General features: G+C 37.4%; 3 protein-coding genes across 3 annotated transcripts; 1 reads left to right on the top strand and 2 right to left on the bottom strand.

Annotated features, from left to right (window-relative positions):
• The first annotated feature begins 295 nt into the window (after positions 1 to 295).
• On the top strand, positions 296 to 1,274 carry LOC121241401. Its single transcript, XM_041139158.1, has 2 exons — positions 296 to 373; positions 521 to 1,274. The coding sequence occupies exon 2, from the start codon at positions 554 to 556 to the stop codon at positions 1,085 to 1,087; it is 534 nt and encodes a 177-aa protein (XP_040995092.1). The 5' UTR covers positions 296 to 373; positions 521 to 553; the 3' UTR covers positions 1,088 to 1,274.
• A 241-nt stretch (positions 1,275 to 1,515) lies between these two features.
• LOC121241400 (mitochondrial dicarboxylate/tricarboxylate transporter DTC) lies at positions 1,516 to 6,774 on the bottom strand. Its single transcript, XM_041139157.1, has 6 exons — positions 6,423 to 6,774; positions 6,109 to 6,192; positions 4,911 to 4,972; positions 4,312 to 4,673; positions 1,955 to 2,169; positions 1,516 to 1,714 (listed from the first exon to the last, which is right to left on the bottom strand). Exons 1-6 carry the CDS (start codon positions 6,540 to 6,542, stop codon positions 1,658 to 1,660), a joined length of 900 nt encoding a protein of 299 aa, XP_040995091.1. The 5' UTR covers positions 6,543 to 6,774; the 3' UTR covers positions 1,516 to 1,657.
• A 1,292-nt stretch (positions 6,775 to 8,066) lies between these two features.
• Positions 8,067 to 9,782, bottom strand: LOC121241392 (ethylene-responsive transcription factor ERN1-like). Its single transcript, XM_041139148.1, has one exon. It carries the CDS (start codon positions 9,374 to 9,376, stop codon positions 8,570 to 8,572), a length of 807 nt encoding a protein of 268 aa, XP_040995082.1. The 5' UTR covers positions 9,377 to 9,782; the 3' UTR covers positions 8,067 to 8,569.
• Positions 9,783 to 10,262: the final 480 nt, after the last annotated feature.

Genomic DNA, 10,262 nt, shown 5'->3' with positions numbered 1-10,262 from the left:
TATTGGTAATTAATTAAGAGTGAGTATTAGAGAAAGTGATGGTTAATAAATTCTCTGGCCTCTAGTGATGTTGGTTAATCATAGTATATATGCATATATAGCCAACTAATTAAAGATCATTCTTGAGTTGCATTTATTCTCTCTCTCTCTCTCTCTCTCTCTCTCTCTATATATATATATATATGTCTTCTAATTATAGTCGATCCACAACATGTACATGATAATGTTAGCTAGTAATTCTAACAGAAATTAATAATTAATTTCTTGTCTCTATAAAACCTCTGATCCAAGCTTCATGCATGCATGAGACCGAGAAGCTTACACAACTCTTCAGAGTCTCTCCGAATTCTTTTACGTTGATCAGTGTCTTCAGGTAATTATATTCTAATTTACGCATGCATGCATATATGCAACTCTTCTTTCTTCCTCCATTAAATATATATATATGTATGTATGTATGTACATGATACATTCCTTCGATCCTTAATATATATATATATTGGTTTTTCCCTGCGCGCAGGTCTTCTTGCAATTAATTAATTTAATATAAATTATGGGGAAACCATTCCTGGTGCTTGTGCTAGCTATCTTTCTGGGTCTCATTTCAGAACCACACCTATCGTTTGTGAAAGGAGATGCAGCACTAATAAAAGATGTGTGTAGCAAAACCGCAATACCATTCTATTGCAAGAAGTGCTACCAAGTATTTGGACGAAGCTCCCACGAGGATGTTAAAGCCCTTGGACGCACAGCCATTGAATGTAGTCAAACTGAGCTTGCCATTTTCCAGTCCACTTTTGGAAACTTTTATGAAACAATCAACGACGCTGAATTCAAGAGAGCCAGCGGGACTTGCTTAAGTAATCTGGTGACTGTGGGAAATCATATGAAAAGCGCACTTCAGAGCTGGCAGGGAGCACGTTATGCCGACTCTGCCAATCAGATGTTGACTGCTCAGAAGCTCACACATCAGCACTGCGGTTATCAGTTCATCACCGCCAAACTCACCCTCCCTCTCGCAAAGCAGTTGGATACCCTAATGGGTTTCTCTGAGGTATCCAACGGCGTTCTCAAACAAATTCACTGATCATCATCATCATCATCAATCGTACCTGTTATATATATATATATATATATATATATATATATATATAGTCCCACCCTGATGATCTATAATAAATATCATCATTATGTATTATAGATTAATGTACGCTAGCTAGCTAGCTAGCTGTATGAACAACATTAATTGAAACTGCATGCATTTTGATTCATCAGTACGTACGTAGTAGTACTTGTCCCGAATTACAACAAAGAAAATCAAAGTGATCTACTCTTCCAATTCAGCTTTGGCCGGAATAGATCAGACGTATCTCCATATATAAAAATAGATCAGCCAGCCGTGAATGCTGTTTCTGTAGTAGCATTTTATTTTACTTTCACATTTCATCTCAAAATTTCCAAAATTTCCAAGTGAAAAGACTCGGAGTTGCATGCATGGCAAAGGGAAATATCACGTTGTGGAAGCCTACTTCAATTCAACCGATATTTTCAAAATAAATATTTGGTTCGACTTCGATCGAGGGTGTCAAATTGTCAAATCACCCAAAACAATGCGGCAGAAAATTACATTATTAAAATCTCCAGCCGAGCTGAGAAACTACAACCCTGCGGATTTCTCCAGCTTTTGGATCTGGTTGAGGAAAATCCAAGTCAGCTGCACAAGAGAAAACATCCAAAAATCAGAACCTAAATAAAAGGGATTATTCCAGACCAGTAGACAATATTGGAGGATACGTAATCTTTAGCCAACTGCTGATCAGTAGGGTGCCGGAGGTAATTTCCCTTCATTTATACAAAAAGGAAAGAAAAAGACTGAAATACAGAACTCAAATCCCATGGGCATAGATGTGCATGCACGCATGCCCATGTACAGAGAGAGAGAGAGAGAGAGTACCATGACATGGGGAGCAATTCTAACACAATAGACTGGAAACCCAGTGTAAAACTTGAGAGGCCCTCCAGTTTTCAAGGTTTTCATTGTACAATCTAAAGAGCCAGAGTAAGGAAGCTTCCCCTCAGCATCAGGTTGCATCTTCTGAATCTGGGTTTTGACATAATCAAAGGGTAAACTGCAAGCTGCAGCAAAGAAACCTGAAACGGTACTAGCACCTGAGAAGAAAAGAGTAGCAATAAGAACTTAGTCAAAGCAAAGACATGTGATAAATATTTTTCTGGAAATGAAGGCAATTTACTAGTAGGAACAGAGTTTGAAAGACTTTGCTCTGGGGGCGAAAGAGCTTGAAAGACAAAATAAAAAGTTCCAATTTTTAATAGAAGAAACTATATATAGTTAATTCTTTGTGTATCAGTGCCTCCAATGACAAAAAGAGAGCATCCAAGAATGCTCCTTGGATTTATACACATCTCAATCGAAGAACCTAAAAAATCACAGGCTAAATACTTAAGATGGCCACTTAAATTTCACCCTCTTTTTTTTCTTATTTTAATCTGATATAAAATTGTTAATATTTGATATTTTTTTGGACAAAACAAATAATTAATAATGTAAATTAAGCATGGTTTTTAAAGCATCAAGGAATATCCAAAATAAAGACTAGTCACAATTAGCCAACCCAGCTCTCAAGAAGAATGTATCATTGCCAATCTGTTCAGATTGCAACCTAAGATGCTTGGATAGGCCATTCAACCAATTGTGATCTTTAACAGAATACAGCTACTTGTCAAGTCAGGCCTATACAGCAGATAACATTTGCTCTCCGGACTTGATCATGGTCCAATCCAACTAGAGACTTTTCTAATCCCCCTATAAAGGAAACATGCTGCATGGGATCATAAATGTGAATGTGGGAAGCTACTACGATCTCTTTTTTTTGAGCCAAAAACAGGAGTGAGGGCATGTTATGGGGTCATGGCTATGGTGTGGGTGTGCACGACCATGCATAGAGTTTGAAATTATAAACGGCAACTGAGTTAAAACCATGTAGGGGTGTGTCAATTAAGAAATGGGGTTTGTTAGCGTAACGGTTTTTCTTATTAACCCAGAAAAGTCTGTTGTATTGATGTTTCTACTCACAACCCAAATTGGAGTATTACTGTATTAGTGAAGATTTGTGTGAATTTCAGAATTCTTTCTTCTCACATTCAGCTCAAAACAAAACTATGCTTAACTCCTGATATCTTTTAAACAGTCCAACTCATGCTTCCAATGGTATATGCTAAAAAAGAACTTTGTCAACAGATATTGGCTTCTAGAAAATGATTGTAAACACTACCAACTAAGAAAAGACTTAATCTATTTTTTTTTTTATAAGTGAACGATATTATTAATAAAGATAGGCATAGCCCAAGTACACAAGATGATATACAAGAGATAAGACTTAATCTATTAAAAACTCAAGTTTAATATAGAGCTTCCATATTCCACTTGAGCCAAACCGGTCAAAATAAGACAGGTCTATAAAGGAAAGGATTCAAAATAATGATCCAACAAACAAGCCACCCTTATTATAAACCACTGCATAGGACATGCCTAACAATGCTTCTATAGAAACCAATAGTCCCCCCCCCCCCCCCCCCCCCAAAAAAAAAAAAAAAAAAAGAAGTCCAGCCTTGACTAACTACTAGTAAGAGCTGAATCAAGATCTGATTGGTCTGCCAATTCTTTTTATACTTGATTCAGATTTTCTAATTTAAGAGTTTTTTTAGTTTGAGAATGTATACCGGAAAGAAAGAAGCTAATTCACCCTAACGCTTCCCCATAAAAGATCTTGTAGACCATCACTGCCTAAAAGAGAGGTGAAATGGAACAGAATGCAACTTTTCTAGTTGCATGATAATTACGTTAGCCAAAAGAAAAACAGCAAGTTTATGCTAGCAAATGCAACCCACAATCACACGCGTGCAGATACACCCACACACACACAATGGTCAACCATTAGAGAGAGTAATCGCGCACGGTCTCATTAGAACTTACAATTTGGAACATAGGCATAGCTAAGACCCATGTTCAGACCCAATCCTTTGTATATGACAGGTCTATTAAGTATCCCCATCACTCTTAATGGTGGGAGTGAGAAGTGAAAAAGCATGCTTGAACAATTCTTCCTGAGGTAATCAACCCCCCCCCCCCCCCCCCCAAAATCGCAATTTTAGACCCTATCATATATTGCCTCCTAAAGAAAACCCAACCAGTGCACGATCCTATTATACATAAAAATCTCAAAATGCCAAATAATAACATTAGACATTTTTACCATAAAAATATCTATAATTATCGCATAGAAATCTTACCTAATATTGTGGAAGCTTCACCAAAACCAAGGGAGTCCCTAAAAAACTCAACACTTTGGTCATATGAGGCAAGCATTCCCATGTTCAATGCCATTGCTCTCACTACAGTAGGGCCTGCACCTTTCCAAAGTGCCAAAACTCCCTCATCCGCAACAATACGAGAAAGTGCATGGAAGGCATTTTTGTAATGCCGGCGCTGGGCTTCAGGCAAAGTGGCATCAGCCTGCATACGGATAAGTGCTAGATCTGCTGGACTACCAACACATGCGCCAATAGCACCAGCAGTAAGCCCACACAAAGCTTTCTGATATAGAGGTAGGGGCTTCCCATCATTGGCCTCAATTGCTTTGTTCGTTAAAATCCTAAGGGAATCAAAAGGAAATATTTTGATCCAGGGAAACTACAATCATAGGGAAGATAACATAAATAAATTAGGTGTAATTAAGTTGAACCCACTTGGAAAGATCCAGAAGGACAAAAACAAAGATCCCAAGAAAGAAAAGCACACCACGGAATATTTAAAAAAATAATAATTGAGTTCATAGTTAGCTGGGATGAAGTTATTTTTAGTCCAACAATGGCTGTTTTCAAACACTTACTTGAATGATCCAAGTCGTGCTGTGGTATATGTTGCTTGTCTGAGAAGTCCAGCAGATAGCCCCTGCCCAAAATAATGCAATTAGACAAACCACAAATATATCTGTTGGTTTACTTTCTTTATTGGGGAGGAGGGAGAGGTAAATATTAAGAGACATTACATAGCTACAATCTGAATCAAACAAGTCAAAATAAACTGAGCCAAATAAAACCACACCACTATGCATGTATGCCTTAATCAGCATCACTTGTTCCAGCTTCTTTCTTAGTCATTACTATACTTGTCTCTAATAAATCCACATTTAACCAAGCATCCTATGTAAATTCACAGACCAATGTAATCAACTAGCTAGTTCTGTAAACAAAAACCCATATTATAGCTAAATATGAAAACTACTAGCACAATTGTCATACCTTGTAGAGAGTGAATAAATGAAGGTGACAAATGAGATCCCACATTACTTGGGAGGGAGAAGCTCTTGCACTTTATAATGATTTCAAAGGGCTCATATTGTATCATTGACTATTCCATTCAGGGTATCGACCCAAACATGATTTGTGCTTTTTTTGGGTTGTTACAAATGGTATCAAAGCCAAACTCAATCAAAAGTGTGGGATTTGAGCCGTGACACTTATGATCGAATGGCCCAACAATGCCATCAAGGATTTGAAGTGATGAATAGAAAATCTAAATTGTACATAGTTGTTCGAGCACAAATACTTGGAATAATTATACCATTTCTACTAGGAGTAGCCTTTTTAGTGCTAGCTGAACGTAAAGTAATGGCTTTTGTGCAACGTTGAAAAGGGTCCTGATGTAGTGGGGGCGTTCGGGGGATCTCACATGGCTGAGTAAGTATAAGTAGGCGGTGAATGCAATCTCTCATTGTTATGAGAGATAGAAGTTCTTGCTTTTTATAAGAATTCCAATTAGCTTCAATTGTGTCATTGACTAGTCTTTTTGACATATGAGCCGGCCTCTTTTGGTGTTGTAACTTATTGCAATTTATGACTCAATTCATAATTCCACTGAGATGAACACAATAAACGTCAATCTTTTGGTATAGATCTTGGCAAACACAAAAACTAACTTTAGCACGTCAAAACACTTGCATGTCTTTATAAACTGCATCACAAAATCACAAAATAGCAAAGCTCAAACTTTCTGAGAGTATAGTTCAAATTCTTCTAGAACCAAACCTTGTAAAAGGCACCAAAACCCTCCTCCTTAAGCATGTTCCTTGCAACCTGGCCTGCCGATCCCTGACCCAATTGAATCCTCACCTACACGAATCCGACAAAAAACCATAAAAAATGGCTTTTATTCAAACGCATTAAACCCATAAAATATGGGAAAAACTAAAAAGGAAAAGCATTGAAACACATATCTGAAACCCATCAGAGAAATCCAATTTTCAGACAAAAAAAAAAAAAAAGATGGAAACTTTTTAGTGGATGTCAATGAAAACAGATAATAGAAAAATGGGTATCTATCTATACACGACTCGACGGACCTTGATCATATCGATGGGTTGGATAACACACGTGGCGAGCATACCAGACGCTCCACCATTGACGAAAGGCTTCACGGTGGGCCACACGCCACCGGCTTTGGGCTTCTTCGCGTCTCCCATTCTCTTAGTGGATTCAAAGAGCGAAAGATAAGAGCTCAAAGCGAGGGAGAGAGCAGGAGAAAGAAATATGGTTTTTCACAGAATGCGCTACTGAAGAGACGGAAAGAGGCAATATATCTGGTTGTACTCGGAACAGGGAATAGAAAGAAAGAAGCCCTCTAGCTCATATCCCCAAGTGAGTGAAGGTAGTTAATTTGGTGGATTTTTAAAGGAAAGTAGACAACTACAACTATTTTTCATTTTTCATATTTCCTTTTAGGAGAGAAGGTTTTAAATGAAAAAAGGTAGCATTTGTGTTTCACAGAAGGAAAAAGCAAATTACTAATCTCATGAGAATGATTTTTTTTTTTTTTTTTCAAACTTTAGAGGAAAGGGAGAAAAAACAAAATTAGAGAAGGAAAGTACCGTTATACTTGCTCATGTTTTTTTCCTTTGGATTGAAAATCTTGAGGGGGTGATATACAAGTTTAGTAATAAGAAAATAAAATCACGCAAATCAAAATTCAGGTTTTAACTCCAAATCATGAGAGATGTGAAAACTTTTGAAGTATGGATAAGAAATGAAGTTTAGAAGTATTGTAATCATTGTATTGCACTTCAACTACTTTACTCTGATTTAAGTTATAACATTAACAAACAAACAATTGGTTAAAATCTATTCGACCAAATTCTGCATGCTTTAGTTCCACTGCTGAATTATAAGCTTTTGGCTTAAATATTTAGATTTCGTTACCTCCAACAGAATCATTTAATATGTTTAATGAGTTTCTTAATGGGTGAAGCAAGCATACTTTCTTAAAGCAGAATGGGTGGTGATTGCTCTTTTTGTGCCTTCAAAGGAACTCCATGAATGCCAGTTCAGCATCGACTTTCTGTTTGAGTAAGAATAGTGAGCAAGTATCTATCATCTATGAGTATTATGACCTCATGCTTTGCTTGTGTTGGACTACAGGAACTTCTATTGAATGTAATTAAAGAGCACAAGAAGTTCAATGTGCATGACTTTGAGCTCACCATGCCTTGAGGAAGAGAGATATATTCAGCTCAAAATTGCATCAAAGTTGTTATAGCATTAATGTCATGATCATAAATTCAAGTTTTTGGAATGAATAATCTTACTTCTAACACAGTAGCCGTGTAACATCCATATAACATTATTTTTTAAAAGGGTTTACCTTTCAATTCTTTTATACTAATGCAGGCTTGCCCATCACTTGCATTCTTTTGATTTGTGCTGGAGCTGGTTGATAAGAATTGTCACATCGGTTCCATAGAACAACGGTACATCAGAATTTTCTATATTCTTTCCCTCCGGCCCAAAAAGACTCAAGAAACTGATTTAACATTAAAAACAATTCTGCTTCTTTCATCTTTAATATTTTGTCTTTCTTTCATTAAAATTAGTAATCTATTCGACCAAAATAAAACTAAAAATTACCAATTTTTTTCCAAAACTAGTTCGAATAATTTAGATCTGATCTGTTTATTGATCTTAACACGGAGTGGTTGGGCCACTAGTACCAACTTTGATGGATGGAACTCTATCAACTTTGATCTGAAAGATTAAGATTTTTTTGTACTTTTTACAGAAAATTACTGAACTTTTACAAGTTGATCAGTCTGGTGATATCATATTAATATAGCCTTGTAGTTATAACAGTAAGCCATTCACAAAGTCCCAGACTTCCAAAAACAAGCAAGCCTTGGGTGACCCAAAAATGTCGTCTTATTATAATGAATGTTATGCACAGCAATCAAAACCGCCAATAGGATTACTAAAGACTACAAACAGGACTTCACTGGTCAGGTAGTGAAAGCTACCATATCCGACCAGCATATATGTAATACTATATATCGACCTTCTTGAATTAACAAAGATTTCAGTACCTTCTCTTCATCGCCAAGTGGTAGCACTTCTCAAAATCACCAGATCATTTTGAAAACATGAAAGACATAGCTGCCGATCTCTTTCAACATATTCTTATTGCATTGAGAGAGAGAGAGAGAGAGAGAGAGAGAGAGAGTTATTAACTTGGACAGAACAAGTGACAGAGAGCGGACAGATCCCAGAGGGGATCACTAGCATCATCATATGCATAGTCGTTCACTCCATTCATCTCATATAACGAAGCTGAAATCTGTCTTTCTACCTTCATTCTTTCAAATTCTGTAAGCTCTACATATGTTGTATCTGCAGGAATCAAATTATTACCACCATGTTTGGGAAACTCCAACCTATCTTGAAGTAACGGAAGTTGATCTAACCCAGTAGTACTTTGAAATGTCCATGAATGATCAGAATGAAACTCGCCTGCTTCATCTCCCGCAACGCAGTTGCTTAATTCTGGTCTATATACATCGCCAACCATCAAAGGACCTTGGTCTTTGCCACTAGAAGAAGCACTATGTTTAGTACTAAAATTAGTGAGACAAGTAGAAGTAATTCTAGTACTCGCCGGTTTAACGGTGGGGACTGCTGAAGGGTGTTGTTTCAAAGTCTTTTTCTGATGGAGCTGGTTCTTTATTTTCAAAGAGATAGGTGAATCTGGGGAGATATGAGTTGCAAAGTTGGTTCGAGTGTTGGAACCACGAAGAAGGAAAGCAGCTTCATCGTAAGCTCGAGCAGCTTGTTCGGCCGTCTCGAAGGTGCCGAGCCACATCCTTATCTTGTGCGTTGTGTCTTTGATCTCTGCTACCCATCTCCCAGAAGGCCTTTGTCTCACCCCAACAAACTTGCTTTTGCTAATAATATTATTGTTCGTGGTCCTCTCTTTGTATTTTTTTTGCGTGTTGGCTGAAACTCCTTTCTGCTGTTTTTGAAGAAGATGTTCCATTTCTAAGTTTTGAAAGGAGCTTGAGTTAACGATGAGAGAGGGAGGCGGCTGATTTATACGAGGAAGGGAAGAAGCTAGCTAGGCAGGAGTTTTTGGAGGAGTTATGTTAGTGGGGAGCTCGTCGTTTGGTTGCTTGTCAGCATGTCATTTTACATTTATTCCTCCCAAGTTTTGACTGATTTCTCAACGCTCGGGGAAGACTGAATCATACAGCTACTTTGGAGATATGTCTTAATATGTTTCCTAAAAGGGACAGGCAAGCTATTTTGCACAAGATGACGCAAAATGGAAATAAATAAATAAATAAAAGAAATACAGAATAGATGAGTGGAGAGAGCGAGAGAGAGAGAAGTCTATGGATTGGATTTTCTTAATTATTTTGATCACTCAGCGGTGGCCGGAGTTGTTGTCCTCACACCTACAACTTCAGGTGGGTCAACGATAAACAAGCAGGAGTTCGTGAAGGGCACGAAAGCACGACACTTGGAGACAACACACAAAGTTAAAAGTAAGAAATTTCGCTTTGGAATCACACGAGACTACAACTAACTGCATAAACTCTCCAAAACACTTATGTTCGATGCTCCTTCCTCCAGCGGATAAATCATAAGATGTTGTCATAGTAATAGCAAGACAGTGCGTATCAATAGCCAGTGGCTTTCTTCTTTAATATGAATCTCAAATCTTGCAATACTTGTTCCTGTAAATGATTTAAAAAAAAAGGTGTACTAGCACTACGGTATTCATGGATTGAGTTTGTATTGCATCCACTTATGGATCATATACTTCATTTAATTCAATGGATCAAACCTCTCACGTCTCAAACCCTCACAGTCACAGTACAGCTGTTTAATAAATAAATCGTGTCAAATCACCTGCATAACCT

The sequence above is a fragment of the Juglans microcarpa x Juglans regia genome, chromosome 7S (genome assembly GCF_004785595.1).
Source record: "Juglans microcarpa x Juglans regia isolate MS1-56 chromosome 7S, Jm3101_v1.0, whole genome shotgun sequence".
Classification (NCBI taxonomy): Eukaryota; Viridiplantae; Streptophyta; class Magnoliopsida; order Fagales; family Juglandaceae; genus Juglans; species Juglans microcarpa x Juglans regia.
The sequence above is the reverse complement of the archived record's forward strand: the minus strand, read 5'-3'. Positions and strand labels throughout refer to the sequence as shown.